Genomic DNA, 19,248 nt, shown 5'->3' with positions numbered 1-19,248 from the left:
CTACAGTCCTCTGACATGAAGACTGTGACCAATAAAAAGCATTGACACCATTTAATAAATGTAAAACAAACATCTACTGGGTCTCATGCAATAGGTTATTACTATAGCAGCCAGAGAGTTTCCAAGTTTTACCAGCTGACATTTTTTCTTCCTTTTTTCTCAATGCAATGAACCCTGCTTCCACTAGCACACAGTACATTACTATCTGCACTTCATTGTTTTGGCCACGAGAGGGCACTAATGCACATTTTGTTGAAAAGCATCCATTAATGAAATTTTTTTTTCGAGGAGATTAATTTTGCCATTACTAGACACATACAAAACCTGCACCCTGAGTAAGCATCTGTAAGGAAAACCTTACTTGGCTCCGATCCATGAGAATCAATTCAACGAGCTCAACATGGAAAGTTGACCTCTCCAAGATGATAGCACGGTTGACGTATCTGGTTTTGCCAAGTAAGGCTTCCGGTACTCCAACCTACCGAAAGTGCATTAGAAATATTACAAGCTCCATGAAGATTTCCTTTGCTCTATTGTTCATTCATATCTTACATATACACTACTCTAGCGCTGTTAAAAATAACATTTTCAACAGCATTTCTTCTCGACCAACCAAAACCACGTGATGTCATTTCCTGGGGAAACTGCGCGCATTTTGAGAGGGACGCAGTGCATTGGCTGTACAGTGGCTAGCTTAGCGACACAACAATGACTGAATAAACGTAAATACGGAATACAGACAAGACCAAACAAAACAGGCAAGTTATTAAATAAAGATATTAATTTGATGATTAATGTTTCTACAATAATTGTTATTATAGATGTTTGTATAGGAGTCAGGACGTTACTTAGTTATCTGCACGCGCTCCTCAGTTATGGAGTGAAACAGCTGGGATTTTACTGTGAGTTAGTTTGTTTGTCTGGATGGTTAATATGGCCTCTCTAGAAGACTTTGACATATTTTGTTTATGATTTTCATCTTCAGTAAGAGCTTTATCCGGGTCGAGGTGGATCCAGTTATTCCCGGGAGCATTGGGTGTGAAACAGTACTGTGCGTGAGAGTGCATTGTATGTGAGGCAGCACTGGGCGTGAGGCAGCACTGGGCGTGAGGCAGCACTGTGTTTGAGGCTGCAGCACCGGGTGTGAAGGGCAGTACTGTGAAGCAGCACTGGGCGTGAGACAGCACCTTGTTTGAGGCGGCACCGGATGTGAGACAGCACCGGATGTGAGACAGCACCTTGTTTGAGGCGGCACCGTGTTTGAAGCAGCACCTGGTGTGAGGCGGCAGCACGGGGTGTGAGGTGGCACTGGATGTGAGCCAGCACCGGGCGTGAGACAGCACCGTGTTTGAGGCGGCCCCGGGCGTGAGACAGCACCGTGTTTGAGGCGGCCCCGGTTGTGAGGCAGCACCAGGCGTGAGGCAGCACCGTGTTTGAGGCAGCACCGGGCGTGAGGTAGCACTGTGTTTGAGGCTGCAGCACCGGGCGTGAGGTAGCACTGTGTTTGAAGCAGCACCGGACGTAAGGTAGTACTGTGTTTGAGGCAGCACTGTGTTTGAGGCGGCCCCGGCCGTGAGGCAGCATCAGGCATGAGACAGCACTGTGTTAGAAGCAGCACTGGGCATGAGACAGCAGTTTGTTTGAGGCAGCACCGGGCGTGAGACAGCACCGTGTTTGAGGCGGCAGCACTGTGTTTGAAGCAGCACCGGGTGTAAGGCAGTACCAGGCGTAAGGCGGCCCCGGCAATGAGGCAGCACTGATTTTGAGGCAGCGCCGGGTGTGAGGCATCACTGGGCGTGAGACAGCAGTGTGTTTGAGGCAGCACCGGGTTTGAGACAGCACTGTGTTTGAGGCGGCACTGGATGTGAGGCAGCACGGGATCTGAGGCGGCACTGGGTTCGATGCGGGGATACACCCTGTTTGAACACCTTGGCACTGTATACTATGCACTGTGCTTACCTCTACAGGCTCGTATTAATTTATGACTGCTGTGTTGATCAACTAGAACAGGATGCGCAGGTCTGCAGCACCAAGTCAGCTCCTCCACGGCAATGCTGCAAAGAAGCCGCGATTTGTACCTCCTGCCCCGGTGCACACAGGTGCAGTGCCCACCTCAAACCCAAGGCCAGGCCCGACATCCAGCACTGTACCAACATCAAACCCAGGACAAGTTCCAACATCAGCACCCAAACCAGCATCTTCCAATGTCCTTAACAAGGTACTGTTAATGTCCTGTTCAGTAAACATTCTCAAGTGTCCTTGCACAGCTAGATCAGAGTGTTGTTATGGATATAGTGATCTATACTTTTTTCTCTACGATCAATAGAAATTAAAATAGCTTCTTAAAACATCTGCCACACTTCCACATACATTTAAATATTAATTCTATGCGTTGTTACCCGGATGATCAAGGACGAGCATCTTTTTCTGCACATTTAAACCATTTCCAATAGTAGCTATGTAATGTCGAGATGTAATGTAATGCCGTCTTTTCACACTGAGGAAAGTAAGCAACACCACAATAAGAGCCAGGGACCCCTGGCTAAACATTTGAACAGGATATTCAGTGTAAATTGTTATTGTTTTGTCTTCTAGGAAATGTGTAAATATTGTGTCTAACTGATGAAAGGCTGTAATCATTGAAAAAAATCTTAAACCAATAATAACTGTAAGTAAAGTGTAATAATGAAGGTAAATGCATTTGTTGAAAGAGTGAGGAGTTCTGCAAACTTTTGATGGTCAGTTTTTCACCACAGGATGGTCTTCAGGAGAGTTCAAGTTCAAGAGAGGAAAAAAAAAATCTAGATTAGATTACTAGATCTTTTACAAGATCTGGATGATTTTCATTTTCAAGGTCTAGCTGCATTTATAGTGCATGAGGCCTCTGCTATGCATGCTAACAGCAAACCATGGAACCACTCAAAACTGATTCTCTGCACTGTTAATTAAAGCTGTTTTCCTGTGCAGGTACAAAGGAGCTTGTCTGAGAGGACTGGAGACACTCCAGCTGTTGCCAAAGCATCTGCAGTGGGTAGGGCTTTAGCCAGGGTTCTGAGTGCTGTCGCTCAGGAAGAGAGGAAAGAAAATACCCCGGAGCGTCTCGGCTGTTCTCTGGAATCAGTGGAGCTCCCAGATTCACCCTCATCACAACAGCTGGAGTTACCAAGTTCACACACCTCCATCATGCCAACCGGTAAGATTGAGTATTGGTTCTTAACAGTGGAGTAGATTACAAACATATATATAACTGTAGACACTTTTGGTTATTCTGAACTTTTATTCAAATTATATCCACTTGATTTACTTTCTGATCAAAGTAGCTGGTTATCCAGTTCCCCCAAATATATACAGGTCATTTACTCTCCATCAAAAGTGTGTTCTATTTAATAAATACACACAAAGAATATTTTGCAGTGTAGCAGGCAGACTGAATGCAAATGAAGTCTTAAATATGAAAAGAAGACACCATTCCACCTAGATGAACATAAACCTTTGCAAAAAAACCCTGTAATGGTAATCTAATAGAAAACGAATGAGAGTAGTGCTCCGTCCTTTCTGAAATTAATTTAAAACTTGCATGAACATGAATACAGGGTTCCAAGACGAATACACACTATTGAAACTTTTAGATACTCGGACATTATGTCTTGTTACCCCAAACTAGCTTTGGGTCCCACTTGGCCACTCCAGTCAGCATTTCACTGTCACAGGATGCTTATATGAAACACTGTTATGTGTGTTGTGATTGACACTTGAAATATTGTTTGAGGGGAATGGTGCTTCATTTCTCATTTTTATTATACACCGATCCGGCATAACTTTATGAGCACTGACAGGTGAAGTGAATAAGACTGATTATCTCCTCATCATGGCCCCTGTTAGTGGGTGGGATATAATAGGCAGCAAGTGAACATTTTGTTCTCAAAGTTGATGTGTTAGAAGCAGGAAAACTGGGCAAGCATAAGAATTTTTAGCGAGTTTCACAAGGGCCAAATTGTGATGGCTAGACGACTGGATCAGAGCATCTCCAAAAGTGCAGCTCTTGTGGGGTGTTCCCGGTCTGCAGTGGTCAGTGTCTATCAAAAGTATCCTTTAAGTCCTGATCGGTGTGACCCTTGGAGGCCCCACATCACAACTTACAGGACCTAATGGATCTGCTGCCAACATCCTGGTGCCAGATACCACAGAACACCTTCAGAGATCCAGTGTTCATGCCTCAGTGGCTCAGGGCTGTTTTGGCAGCAAAAGGGGGACTAACAATATTAGGCAGGTGTTCATAATGTTATGCCTGATTGGTGTATGTAGTTATTTTGTGGTGTAGTTTGAACATGTTGCACTATCCTGTAAGATTAGGGTACACTCTGCTTGATTTTCCGACCAAAATAAATAAATAAATCCGACATCTTTCAATCCCCGTTAGCATTTTTAGACGTCCAAGTATCCCTGTCAATCACGCGCTGTGGGCGGCACTAAGGCTGTGCGCTGGAGGAAGTGACGTAATCAGTATAAATAAATTGTGGCGGTACTCGTAGCTTTCCTTCGTGATGCTTAAAAACAAGGAGCTTGTAAACAAAAGTGGATTTCACGCAATATGTCGGGCTTTGTTGGTCCTCTGAGAAAGGACACCATTATCTGATGCATCTATTTGACACAAACTACCGTGTTCTGTAAATATTTTGTCAACTTTTATTCCTTAAAGTTATATACAGTTTATATATTCCATCGGTGTCTATCTATATCTATCCATCTACATATCTATAAATTCTGTCCTCAAAACACACTGCTTTATTTCTAATGATTCAAGAGTTGGAACCGATGGTTATTCTATAATATAAATGGTGATGTGTTAATAATTATTAAACAGCTAACTGATAGATTTTTCAGCTCGGTTCAAAGTCCAGCTCTGACCGCCGAAGCTAAGCTCGACTGTAGACGGAAATGATAATAGATCGGATGTAATTGAAGACACTGAATATATTTAGTTGGAAATCTTAGCGCTATAACCGGTACAAACCTAACTTCTGTGCTGAACTGGCTCCGGCTTGAACTGCACTGCCCTCCCTTATTGTGCCCGCCCCATGAAGGAAAGGAACCAATCAGCACGCGTGGTACATATGATTGACGTCCCACGGATCAGTAGCCACTGAGCAGCTCCCAAAGCAGAGCTCAAGCACAAGAAGCAAGTCTCCCGAGACGTCCCCTTGAAATTAGGAGCAACTGGTGTTTCTCTTGCACATGTCGATGTTACAGTCGCCATACAATCATGTAGCAGAGGAAATATTAGATAATAAATCGAAAGCCAGCGTTTTTCCAGACTCGCTACAAAGCGGTTCCTGGCTGCGTCCCAAACCGCACACTACCGCACTAAATAGTATGCCGACAGAATAAAGCACAAACTATGGCTGGTTATAAAGCTCTCACTACTGTACTGAATAGTATGCAGTCTTAATACTGAGTTTATCCGTTTGTCCTCCTCGGCTTGGGGAAAAAAAAAATCCCCAACGCATTTTAGTCGTGATTTTGAAGCAATTATCAAGTTCTTTCCAATCAACAGCAATTTTATCTCAACGCCTTTGCCATGTGAGAGTGTCATTTTTTTCTGTTGTAATGCAGTTGGGTTTGTTATGTAGGTCAGGCCAGGCTTAAGCAGCTTTACTGAACCTGCGTCAGCTTAAGCTGAAAGGAATTTGAGCAGAGCCCTCCCCTATAGGCGTGGGCCTAATCGAGGCTGGCCTAGTTAAGCCTGATTTTTTTCCCCCTTCACGTCTCTCTGCGTGGAGAGAGTGTGTGGCTGTGTAACAGAACCAGCACAGAAACTCACACACACGTGCAAGTGTTTTCAAGAGAAAGACAAACTGACACACAGTACAGGGCAAGAAGCCAGGGAGAAAAGACCTAGTGGATAGAGGTGAGGGAAAAGAAGCAGAGCCTAGAGGTACCAGGACCAGTCTAGAACCAAGATGTCTGCTTTGTTTATGACGAGCAGCTTGGTGGGCAAGGCACGCTCTTCAAACTTTACTCTGTCTGAGAAACTGGACCTACTCCGCCTGGTTCAGCCGCACATCCGCATTTTGGAGGAGCACACAAACAAGCACGCAGTGATTGTGGACAAGAACCGGTGCTGGGAGAGCATAGCCGAGCGCTACAACAACCTGGGAGGAGAAAGGCCACCCCGGACAGCCCAGGGACTCCGGACCCTGTACAAACGCCTCAAAGAGAGTGCCAAGCAAGAAGTGGTCCAGCGGAGCCACGCCCAGCCTGAGTATCGGGGTAGCATCTCGGAACCGACCAAACGGATCATGGAGATGATTCCGCATCTGTTTCATGGAGGGGACAAAGAGCACAACACGCTCCACAGGTGAGGTCCAAGTATGCATGTGCACACACAACTATATGGATATGAACAACAAAATGAACACAATACAGTACACCAAAGCACATGCATATTCAAACATGATGGAAGACTGATGCAGAATGTGGGACGGTGAGCATCATGTAGTGTGATTGATTTGAACTTAAACCTACACCTGCGTTAGTCCATTAGTCATGTGCTTATTGGTTAGTGTCAATTCTCTCTCTCTTTATCTCTCTCTGTCTCTGTCTCTCTCGCCCCCTCTCCCTCTTTCTCTTTCTCTCTTTCTTTCTCTCCACACACACACACCTGTTTAAAGTCCATATTTAAGTTCTGTATGTCATAAACTATTAGTAAACAGCACTACTTTTCACTACTTTTTTCGTTTTCTGTTTCCTTGAGTTTAAAAAGCCCCATATTTTTCTTTCTTTACTCCAGAGCGCTAGACATTACTCTTCAGTGATGTAGTAACATCAGTGTGTGTATAGTTGTGGGTGGAAGAGAAAAACTGGTTGAATACAGCAGTTTAATATCTAATTTTTCATTCTTGAGACATGAAGGAGCAATGGCAATATGTGTGAAATTAAATATAAAGTTATTAAAGGAAAACGCCACACTAAAACTTGTTTAGACGCCAGAATATGCCTCTATTTAAATATATGGAAGAGAAAAATGATTCTGGTTACTGCTATATTTTTGTTTTGTTCAACGGTTTCTGTGTGCCATGCTGTCATCATACTGCTACAATGTACAGAGACAGGCTAAAAGAGTAAAGCACTGCTTCATTGCTCTCTTTAGGTAGAGATGAAACAAGGACTAAATCCCACTGGCACCACTAAGGTATGAGAGCAGGTAGTCAAAAAGTATTGCAGGTATAATTAGGACACTCTTATCCATGCTGAAAACAGATGTTGATGAAAGGAGTTATGTTTGTAGGTGTTTAGAGGAGTGTTGGGATTCAGCTCAACGGTAAACACTTCAACACACCTGAACACTCCTCAGCACACTTCTACACATCTAAACACACCAAAATATATGTAATAGATAGGATTATTTATATTTATTTGTCTTGACATGTACTATTATCATGTGAACATACTTTTACTGACTTTTCTGATAGGTTGCAATACAAGATGAACTCTCCAGTCGAGCAACCCGGCAGCAGTTCGTCTCTTCCTGCTGCGCCGGACAACACACCTGCTGCCAGAGTGGTGAGGGTGGAGTCGGAGGATGTCAAACCTCCACCTGATCTCCAAATTGTAATCCCACACGATTCACCTGTTACATTAACAACTCCACACAGTCAGGAGCCTGTTGCACAGACTGAGAATGAGGTTGAGGAGGACGAAGAGGAAGAAGAACTTGTCTCTAACGTATACGCAGCCTCTCTCTCGCCCTGCCCCTCCTCTGTGCATCTCCCACCTTCACCTTCGGCACCCGCATCCCGACGCAGCCTCTACGACAGGGGCGGTGTTTTGTTCAGAAACCCTGCGCTGGAGGCGGAGTCTTTGCAGATGATGCGAGAGGAACATGAGCTTTTACTGGCCAATCACAGGAAGCTTGGACAATATCTAGACGAGAAACGAGAAGGGTTGAAAAGAAAGCAACAGTTAGAGGAGGAGCTCTTGAGGTCAAAAGTCAAAGTGGAGAAGCTAAGGGCGGCGCGGCTACGCCATGGACTGCCCCTAATGTAGCAAACACACAAAAGTAGTGTAAAGACAGTAACGGTGCTTGTGTGTATGGGGTTTTATAAATGACTAATTTATTTGATTTATTTTTTAGTAAATGTTTTAACTATCTGTGAATATGAGACACATGATTGTATTTTGTTGCAATAATAAAGCAGTAATTTTTCGTAGTCATGTCTATTTTATTTAACAAGCTTGTTTTTTGGTTGGTTGATATATTTTTTGTAATAATCTTATACAATAACTGCTTTACCTTGTATTGGATACGCAAAATGACACCCTTTATAGCTTTCTGAAGATGTTCTTGTAGTTACAAATAATTACAAAAATAATTTAAATGTCTTGACAACCTACTCCTAAGGCGCATATAACTTGAATTACTTGAGACTAATGGGAGTTTACTATGCATACATAATACTTAGTTCTCCCCATAAACAAATATTACAGGCGTGTGTCTGTGTGCTTCCTAAAATGCATAACACTTTTCAAATAATCATTTTCTAATGAATAAAAACGTTTCTTTAATAAGTTTTTGCTTGTGTGTTTTAGCCCGGTACTACAGTGTAATGTGGTGCAAGGTATCCTCCAGGAAGCACAAGCGCTGGGAAGGTGACGCCGTACTCGTGGCCTCAGGACGCAGTGTTGTCCTCAAAGACATGGAGGGGAGAGATATTGGACGAGGTGAAAACACGACTGCACACATATTGGCTTAACAAAGTTATTACAAATAGTATCTGAGCAGGAATGTGGGTGGGTTGCTTAACTGGCTAGCTTCTGTCCTTGCACCAATATAGACTCTGTAATGCAAGACACAAGTCATGTAGGGCAGGACAAATGATTCATTCATCTTCAGTAACTGCTTTATCCTGGTCAGGGTCACTTTGGATCCAGAGCCTATCCCAGTAACAGTGGGTGTGAGGCAGAAATACACTTTGGATGAATTCCCATGCCGTCATAAAGCACCATGCACACACATTAACACCTAGGGGCAACTTGACGTAGCTGAGCCACCTACCAGCTTGTGTTTTAAGAGGTTACTTTTATTTATATATTTCACACTCCAAGTCGCAGAGATAAATTGTCGTGTTTTTGAGCTTTTCTTTGTAATATATTAAGCTGCCAGTACAAGTCAGCTAAGTGTGCATGGTTATACATTTACTTTTCTCATGAGCAGCTTTAGAAGTGCAACTTAATTTGTGTGAACGTGTGTTTAAGGGTCAGGTTACAAAGCATCTGAGCTGGAGAGTCTGTGCGAGGGCCAGACTTTGACGGTAGGAGGGAAGCAGATCGAGGTCATGGGGGTCATCTCAGATGAAGACTATGCTAAGGGACGATGTTTTCAAGATGCCATCGTGGAGGTTCCTCTAGAGATGACTGCACAAGCGCCAGTCAGACACCAGAGACCTCAGCTGGCCAAACCCTTTGCCAGACCAGCGCTGAAGGATGCAACTTTGAGAGTGTCTGAACCCGAGGGACCTGTCTGCAAGCCAAGGCATGATCCTAATAGCCCAGGTACGCAACTGGCCTTGTATATGAAACTCGCAACTGAAAGCAGAAATAACATTAAGTTCAATAACTGGCATTTTAAAATAACCCTTGCAGCCTACTGAAACTCAGTTGAAGATTAGAAAAACATCACCTGGTCTTTTTCTAATCTTTAACAGTCCAGTATCAGTGAGCATTTCCCCATTAATAACCTCAGACTTCTTGGCGAACAGGAATGGAGCATGATGTGGTCTTCTGCTGTTGTAGTTCATCTACCTCAAATTTGATGTCTGTTGCTTTTCTGCTCATCACTGTTACTCCGATATCTCTAACTTTTGGAGTGTCTTGAAATAGGAGCTCTTGTGATGCCTCGGCCCTCAGCCAATCACCAGTGGCTTTGTAATAAAAGTGGACTCGCATTAGTGGACGTGGTTGTGGACCCTCACCTTACAAATCATCTGCGACCACATCAGAGGGAGGGTGTGGTCTTCCTCTATGAATGCCTCTTGGGAATGAGGTAGGAGACTTTCTCTCTTTTCCCCCCACACTGTTAAGAAGAACACACGCTATAGACCTTTTTCCGCATGATAACAGATTTGTGGCAAGGTTTTAGCCTAGTTTACATCCTAGATGTCCATTCTCCTGATTTGTCCACCCTTGTGGTTTTATAAGGGATGTGTTTGCAAGACTGAAAAACACTAAGATCATTATCGGCCACAACCTAAAGAGCCACTTCCTAAAGAGAGCATATCACTATTTTCTATTTAGGGGCAGCTGTTATGATGCACAGTCTTATGATCACTCACAAATAAAGCAAATGATACTCATCATCCAGTAACAGTGGCATATGTCTAGGTCTCTGAGATATTAGATGGCATATGAACAGTCAGTTTCTGTAGTCAGTGTGTAGAATTCAGGAGGCAGGTTTGAGCAACTGACAAGGGACAAATTGTTATGACCAGACAACTGGGTCAGAGCATCTCAGAAAGGACAAGGCAATACCTAATAATAGTTACAGGAGGACTTTTTTTTTTTTTTTTTACAACCAACAGTGCATCACGTCCTGCTGCCTGTGGGCCTGTGTAGCTGCAGGCTAGTCCATGCTAACACTGGAACCTGAGGGAAAAATGGGATCTCTGAGAATTTGACTGATGCCTGGGTGTTGGTTCCAGATGAGCTTGTTATAGTATTCCAGAAAAGTATTGATCTCCTGGGATGCCCAGCAGTCTATAAAGTTTATAGAACATAGATTACACAGAATGGTACAAAATCGTCCATTGAGCGACAGATTCGCAGAAAAGCATTGAGAGATCTCAGAGGAGAATGACCAGACTGGTTCAAGCTGACTGGAAGGTTACAAGTAACTTAAATAAGTTACTTATTTGACCTTGGTGGAATGAAAGGTTGTCTGGTCCAATGATCTCATGTTCTTTTACTTCATGTAGATGACTGGGTATGTTTGAGCCAATTATTTTGGTAAAGAGATTTCCCCAGAATTTACGGTAGGAAGTAAATAAGTCAGTGAATGGACTGTGATGCTCTAGGCAGTGTCCTGTTGGGAAACCCTGTGTCCAGCCATTCATGTACCATCTACCCAAACAGTGCTGCGTACAAGGTGTGTGATCATGGCACTCCTATTGTGAATGGTTTGAGGAACGTGATGAAGAGTTCTGTTCCAATCTGTGGCAGGTCCACCTCACAACTTCTAACATCTTGAGCCAGGTAGCACAGCATACCTTGAGAGGTTCTTGTAGAATACATACCTTGACAGATTGGAGCTGGAGGCATGACAAGGACACTTTATGTTTTGTCCTTCTGCCACATGATGTTCCTAATAACAGATCTTCCTAATAACCTGGATAGTGACTGTAGTTTTTTCTGTGTAGTACTGCCGAAGGTAACTGTGTCAGTGTGTTGTATGTTGCAGGTTGGCTGGACGCTGTGGAGCCATTCTAGCAGATGAGATGGGTTTGGGAAAGACACTGCAATGTGTGTGTGTGTTGTGGACTTTACTGAGACAGGGACCTTATGGTGGGCGGCCTGTACTGAAGAGAGCGTTGGTGGTTTGCCCCGGTAGCCTGGTGAAAAACTGGGCTGTTGAATTCAACAAATGGCTTGGCAGAGAGAGGATCAGTGTTTACACTGTTGACCAGGTTTGTCCTGATGTGTGTTTTTGTTCTCATGTGTTTCACACTCAGAAGTATCTTTATGTCTATACTGGACTGTGGGCTACAGTAATTCAAAAGCCAGTGAATATACCTCATGTGTTTGTGTGCATGTTTATTCCGTAGGATAACCGTGTGGAGGACTTTATATCCTGTCCCCTGTCTCCTGTGATGGTGATTAGTTATGAGATGCTACTGCGCTCTGTAGAAAACGTAAAGAAGCTGGAGTTTGGTCTGGTCATCTGTGATGAGGGCCATAGGCTTAAAAACAGCAATATCAAGACAGCCAGCGCTCTAACTGCCCTGTCCTGTGAACGTCGGGTAATACTTACAGGTCAGTCACACCCACCCACCCACAAGTTCTCTTCTATTTTCTCACTCTTATTAGTGGTTTCTACTTGTTTTTACTACTATGTTTAGCTAGACTTGATTAGAAATACAAAACAAATCACAAAAATTGCACATGACCGAACTAGAATACATGGTTCATTGTGGAGCACTGCCATCTCACACTGCAGGGTCACAGGTTCAGACTTGAACTCAAATTACTGTCTTTCACCATATTCAGTATATTCACTTAACAGTATTTAATAGTAATCATTTCTTTGCTATGCCAGACTTTAGGCTGAATAATTATTGTATAGTTATCTTCATAGCAAAGTATCATTAGGACTAATGTAAGTAATTTTGCCTAAATGAGACAGATTCAATATTCATTTAAAATAAAGAAATAATACTACAATTTTAGTTTGTATCTATAACCACTACCAGGTACGCCTGTTCAGAATGACCTCCAAGAGTTCTACTCCATTATCGAGTTTGTAAATCCAGGCATTTTGGGAACTTCAGCAGCCTACAGAAAGATCTATGAAGAACCGATTCTCAGATCCCGTCAACCCACCTGCTCTGAGGTAGCGCACTCATTTTAATAAAAGAAATCACATACATTCGGATGCATATGTGAGATCTGAAGAGCTGTAATGTGTTTTAGGAGGAGAGGTGCATAGGTGAAGAGCGAGCAGCAGAACTTGCTCGGCTGACCGGTGCATTTACGTTACGGCGGACTCAGGAGATCATCAACCGTTTCTTACCTGGACGGCTGGAATGGACGGTGTTCTGTCGGCCCACATCGCTGCAGGTGCAGCTGTACAATGAGCTGCTCGCTAGCCGTCCTGTCAAAGCCTGTTTCGCTGCTGCCAGCACACACGCATTTACACACAGCCCTCACCTTGCCTGTATAAATGCTTTGAAGAAACTGTGCAACCACCCTGGGCTCCTTTACAACACAATGAAGGTTTGTGATAATGCCCAGACAACAGCTTGACTTCTTTTGAGATGCATATTAATTTCTGACTTGACTGAGAAGTGAGGAGCTAATTTTACTATTAGAGAATGAAAGAAAAAAATGATTTCTAGAATGCAGTGGTACCCGAGTTTTTAAGGTTTCCCTGTCTGATTGTAAGGTTAGGTAATCAAATCCCTGAAGTGCCAGACAGCCCCAAATCAATTCCAGTTCTTCAAATCACTTCTTCAAGCAAGAATTTAATATTTTTTTGTTTCTTAACTTAAGGCATTTGATCAGGAACACAATCACTGAACATGTCTTACATGTAAGGTTATTTATTTCTTATGATATTTTTCTGCATTTCAGGAGAAGAAGACTGATGATCTATATGACAGCATCTGTATAGATCTTTTTCCCGAGACCTACGCCACTGGAGGTTTTTGCACTGGAGACTCTGGGAAATTGCTGGTGCTCACAGACCTTTTGGCTGCTATAAAGCACGTCAACTTCACAGACAAGTACAGTCAAATACATCCTTGCACTTGGTCATGCATTAGTACATTTAGCTTCATATTAAACGTGTGCAGTGCCTTGCATAATTATTCACCCCCTTGAACTTCACCGCATTATTTTACAAACTGGATTTGCGATTGATTCAGCAAGGTTTTTTTTTTTTTTTAAACTATTAAACCATAAATGGCACAATATAACACTTGAAGGTGCATCATATTTTTTTATTGTGATACAAAGGTTAAAACAGCAATCACTATTTGGTAGAATCACATCTGGCTACAATTACAGCTGTGCATATCTGGTTCCTGATGTTTCTGCCGATTTTTCTTGGCAATGTTGTTCAAAAGCTCGATCAGATCGGCCGACAGTTTTCTTTGAGTCAATTCAACAAATTCTCTGACTTGATAACTGGTTTAAAGGTTTCACAACAGGGGAGAATACCTATGATTGTACATAATTTTTCAGATTATATGGATATCCCCCCAATCCAAATTGTGTCTATTTCAGTTGTAACACAACAAAAACTTCCATAGGGGATGAATACTTTTGCATAGCACTGTATTCAAATATGTCCGTTTTAACCGAAGGGCAAGATTTGATTGACTATTCTGTTCATTTATTCTTTACCTTTCCTTGTTTGCAGGGTTGTGCTAGTGTCTAATTATACCCAGACTCTCGATCTGCTGCAAGATCTCTGTCTTCACCTTGGTTACACCTGGTGTCGGCTTGACGGACAGACACCTGTCGCCCAGCGACAGCGTATCGTAGACTCCTTTAACCATCCAGACTCCTCCCACTTCCTGTTTCTTCTCAGTTCGAAGGCTGGAGGTGTGGGGCTTAATCTTGTTGGTGCCTCCCATCTGGTTTTGTATGATATAGACTGGAACCCAGCTAATGACATACAGGTTTGTCCAAGTAGAATCGTCATGCAAAGAAAATCAGAATGTTGCACCACACCCTGTTATACTTTAACCATACCACAAAGAACATAGTGCCGCTTAATATGCTTATGCTTAAAGTAATGACTTTAAAGGGCATTGAAGGGCAATCAGTTTACAACAACCTTTTTATTTTTTTATTTGACCTTCTATTTTTTTCCTAGCACTTCTACAAATCACAAATGATCAACTGCACTTCATCTACTCTTTATGAATCATAGATATCAGCCACTAGATGGTGCAGAATTTGAGAGAATGAGTTTCTGTAATCTTTGAGAAGTTCTATAATGACAGCAGCATATGATCTTTTGAGTATGCGGTCTTACAAAATATGTAAAGTGTATAAGCAGTTATTAATTACATTAAGGTTATTATAAATAAGTTTGAAGAATCTATTATGAAATTCTTTATTATATATATTTCTACACACACCTATCACAAGTAGCCTTTATTTGTCACATATACATTACAGCACAGTGAAATACTTTCTTTGCATCACCCATCCTTGGATCAGCCATGATGCAGCACCCCTGGAGCAGGGAGGGTTTCTCAAGGGCCCCTACAGTGGCAGCTAGGCAGTGCTGGGGCTTGAACCCCGATCTTCCAATCATCAACCCAGATCCTTAACCATTTGAGCAACTACCACCCCTGTAGCCTTTCTTTTAGCTTGAACCAGTCCTTCAGGTTGTGAATTGGGGCTTCCATTGATTGAATTTGTTTGTCCAACATCTCAGAGTTGCATCTCAACACCTTGAATTGCTTAAGGAATTGTGGCAGGGTGCATTAGCCGGTTAAAATAGTCCACTCCCTTTAGGGAAAACCTTACCATGAAGAGGTGTACTAGGTCTGTAACAATGTTTAGGTAGGTGGTATGTGTCTAAGGAACATCCATGTGAATGCCAGGACCCAAGGTTTCACAGTAGAACATTGCCCAGAGCTTCACACTGACTTGCCTTCTTCCCTTAGTGCATCCTGGTGCCTTGTCTTCCCCAGGTAACTGACCCACATGCTCCTGGCCTTGCATATGATGCAGAAGAAATTGTGATTCATTAGACACCTTCTTCCATTGCTCCATGGTCCAGTTCTGATGCTCTGTGCACATTGTAGGTGCTTGTTGGTGGACAGGGGTCAGCATGGGCACTCTGACTACACACCTAACATAGTAATGGTGAACAGTAGAGAAGTTTCAAACTTAGTCTCCATCTCTGATTTGTACTTGTTGCACTTATGCAAAATATGGTGTATTCACTCTGTTATACCTGCTGCAACTTAAATATTTTCATTTTTCATATTTAATATTTTAGTCTCATCACAATGGTTGTGTTTGCCACAAGTCAATGATGTTTGTAAATATTGATTTTGTGTTATTTTATTTTTATCTAATAATGTATTGTTTATTGAATAATTCATTTATTTTGCTATATCTTTTGTAATGTTCTAGGCCATGGCCCGAGTATGGCGAGACGGGCAGAAGAAAACAGTTCACATCTATAGATTTCTAACAACAGGTTAGACAACATTGATAATACTCAGACTTTTAATTCCACAAAACTTCCTTTTCTTAGGCCTGTAACAGTCATCTAACTGCTACACCCCATTACCTACTGTACTCTACACTACTGTATCAGTGTTATCACTCCTTCTCTATTCACTACCTTCACACTGTTTTCACAGAGGTATAACAACACATCATTTCGTTTGCTTTTAGCCAGTCTGCATCAGTGTAATATATTAGGTGGTCTGGAGAAACCAGTCAAATGCTGCTAGGCCGAATTCTTTCAAAAAGTGTTTTCTGTATCTTTCTACAAACAATACACAAGGTATTGAGCCAGTTTAACAAATAAATTTGACAAGAAATTTGTCTAAAGCCTTGCTAGTTAAGGGTGATTTTTTCACCCATTGGTCAAGAGAGAGAGCGAGAGAGACTATAAAATTCAGCTTTACCTTGTGATCTAACATAATATAATGACTTTATGAAATTAGCAGCTGTGAACAGGCCACAGGGGGGAAAATTACAGGGGATGAGTGTTCACTGTGAGCTTTTTCTCTTTCAGGTACCATAGAAGAAAAGATCTACCAGAGACAGGTGAGTAAGCAGGGACTTTCTGGAGCTGTGGTGGACCTTGGTAAAAAGGGCGAGCACATCAACTTCTCAGCCGAGGAACTACGTGACCTTTTCGCCTTTGACTCTAATACCGACTGCCTCACTCATGACCTTCTTGACTGCAAGTGCTCAGGGGATGGAAGAATGCCAGGTGATAGACACACACATTCTGGATCATTTTGCTGTATCATCAGCACTGTATTGAGTATGAAGCCTTATCATGTTGCATTCAGTATACAGTTTCAGTAGTGTACATTAATTACATTACATAATTATGTAATTACATTGCATACATAATTGCATTAAGATGTAAAGTGTTTTGATTTGGTCTTACGTACACATTTAATAAAAAATTTTTTTTTGTTCTGTTAAATTTGGAAGGTGTGGTTGAGGACGCAATCATGGCTCCAGGGAGGGCGTGTCAGTTGGGTCGCCGTGCAGAAGGTGCCAGTGTTCCACAGCGGGTCAGCATGTCTGAGCTTATGCAGTGGAAGCATTTTTCTGGAACCGTTGCGTCATATGGTGATGTTTACTTGGACCACGCACGCAGTCATATCACATATGCCTTTCAGAGCACTACTTCCAAAACCCAAGATATGGCATAAAACATTCAGGCACACAGACGCTATACATGTAAGAGCGTGGATTTATCAGATGGAATAAATCTGGTGTAAAGAAACGTATGTAAGTATTGTAACTGTAAATATAACAAAGGTTATTCGCAGAGAATGTGCTGTTTATTTTTAAATAAAAGTGTGAATTAAATTGACTTAATGTAAAGTCTGTGTTTGTTCATCTCTCTTTAAGTAAGGTTTGTACAAATATTACTAAGTAGCACAGATATTTGATTCAGTATGGTGAATCTGGAGCAGTATGAAGAATCTTAACCCTATTAACTTTACACTAAAATACTAGATAACAAGATTTAAAAATGTTTTTTTGGCTGTTCACTTTTCGGGGTTGCCACAGCGGATCATCTATTTGATTTGGCACGGGTTTAATGCTGGATGCCCTTCCTGATGCAACGCTCCCATTTTATGGGGACTCTGACTTAACCCACTAGCAAGGAACAGGCTCTGTAGCTCTATTCACATTGAAATAGTATGACTGTTTTGCCCATAAGCATTAGTGTTGAGACCAAAGACAGACAGACACCACATACACCTACTATATAAAGATTTCAATCTGTTTTTCACAACTCCACACTATTTCATGTGACTATACATGTATACTATACTATACGGTTGTACTTTTAAAACAACTGATTAGAAACAGATTTATTGCAACTTTAATACACTAGAGCAAAATTCCAGTGTCAAAAGTTTATGTACAGTAAGGTTGACTGTCTCTTTAAATTGTAAATAATTAGGAGTTAATGGCAGAGTATCACTGACTGTAAAAGGAGCTTTTAGAGACAGTGGCTTTTTGTCCTTGATACCAAGCAACTGAGGCAAGAATGAAAACAAAATAATAATAATAATAATAATAATAAATTGTGGTCCTCTGAAAGTTTGGGTCCATCATTAGGTCCATTAGGTTCATAAGTATCACAAGCTGTTATGCAATAAAGAAAAACCCTTACTCCAAAGCCATTTGATAGTGTTTTCTGCCCAAACACAGCTTACAATGTTTGACCAGGACGATTAGCACTAAGTATGAAGGAAAATGTTTGAGGTTTTTAATGCAAATTTTATTAGAATGCATGGGAGTGGCAGCATCATTTTGTGGTGGGGAACTGGTGCATATGAGTTTTTTTGTGTAAACCTTAAGGAATTCACAGCCATGACATGCAGAAATTTGTATTTCAGTTACTTGTGGTTCAAAACCCATTTCAATAGCTGGACACGTGAACATAACTTAAAGTCAAGGAACAAGGAAAGTTGTCAGCTGTCATTGTGGCTTGAATTGTGACCAATTCTGCCAAAATCGACAGCTAAAAACGTGAAATCTGGTTTTCTTCAACTTCATTTTTTAAAAGTTAAATAAATTTCTCCAAAAATGATGTTGAAAGGTTTATATTTACTTTTGGGCCAGGCTGTTGTCGCGTCCCTCAGATTTCACAAGTGCTGTGATAAAAACCGTTTGTCTAAAAGATATCTAAACCTGGCAGGGTAAGTGAGATTTCCTCCTACTGTATATAGTGATTGTCAAACTGTTGTCAAACTGCTGTGTGATAGCTGTGTCCCAAAATCGGACATAAACCCAGTTTGTCTTCAGCTGCTGGCTTTCAATATGTCTGCAATGATATTGTGCTAATATTGGAATGGAAAATTTCAAAACAGTGTAATTTTCTTCTCTCCATGTTAAGGAGATTTATAATGCTAGAACTTGGCTTGTGGTTGAGAAATGTGTGAAAAGGAAATACATTTCAGTTCTTTTTTTTATTGTATAAAATTAAAAAAAATATTGTAAAAATATTTCAGTATATATATTTCAGTATATATATTTTCATAAATATATTTCAGTTCTTTTGTTTATTGTATAAAATTAAAAAAAATATTGTAAAAATTAAAAAAAAATAAATAATAAAAAATGTAATAATAAAATAATTTAAAAAAAAAAAGATAACAAAAAATTATGCAAATATAGTGTCCACAAAGAAGGAGAAACTATTTAGCTCAGGATCAAAACAAAAATCTTCCTCATGAGAACTTTTCAATGCAAACTTTTTCAAATATTTGCGTTACATTTACATAAGTAGCAAATTATTTTCATGTC

The 19,248-nt window shown here is 41.4% G+C and overlaps 1 protein-coding gene across 3 annotated transcripts; it reads left to right on the top strand.

Moving 5' to 3' along the window:
• The first annotated feature begins 647 nt into the window (after window positions 1-647).
• Window positions 648-17,293, top strand: rad54b (RAD54 homolog B). Of its 3 annotated transcripts, none has more exons than XM_058375778.1 (15): window positions 648-758; window positions 2,006-2,218; window positions 2,968-3,193; window positions 8,590-8,721; window positions 9,256-9,552; window positions 9,880-10,042; window positions 11,453-11,678; window positions 11,817-12,024; window positions 12,462-12,601; window positions 12,682-12,984; window positions 13,342-13,493; window positions 14,132-14,393; window positions 15,868-15,934; window positions 16,481-16,681; window positions 16,912-17,293. In XM_058375778.1, exons 2-15 carry the CDS (start codon window positions 2,012-2,014, stop codon window positions 17,133-17,135), a joined length of 2,808 nt encoding a protein of 935 aa, XP_058231761.1. In that variant the 5' UTR covers window positions 648-758; window positions 2,006-2,011; the 3' UTR covers window positions 17,136-17,293. The 3 variants fall into 3 exon arrangements, with proteins under 3 accessions (XP_058231761.1, XP_058231762.1, XP_058231763.1); XM_058375779.1 differs by having other exon boundaries at window positions 650-758; window positions 2,011-2,218; XM_058375780.1 differs by lacking the exons at window positions 648-758; window positions 2,006-2,218; window positions 2,968-3,193 and adding an exon at window positions 6,184-6,358.
• The last annotated feature ends 1,955 nt before the right edge of the window (window positions 17,294-19,248 follow it).

This window comes from Hemibagrus wyckioides, linkage group LG23 (genome assembly GCF_019097595.1).
Source record: "Hemibagrus wyckioides isolate EC202008001 linkage group LG23, SWU_Hwy_1.0, whole genome shotgun sequence".
Classification (NCBI taxonomy): Eukaryota; Metazoa; Chordata; class Actinopteri; order Siluriformes; family Bagridae; genus Hemibagrus; species Hemibagrus wyckioides.
The sequence above is the reverse complement of the archived record's forward strand: the minus strand, read 5'-3'. Positions and strand labels throughout refer to the sequence as shown.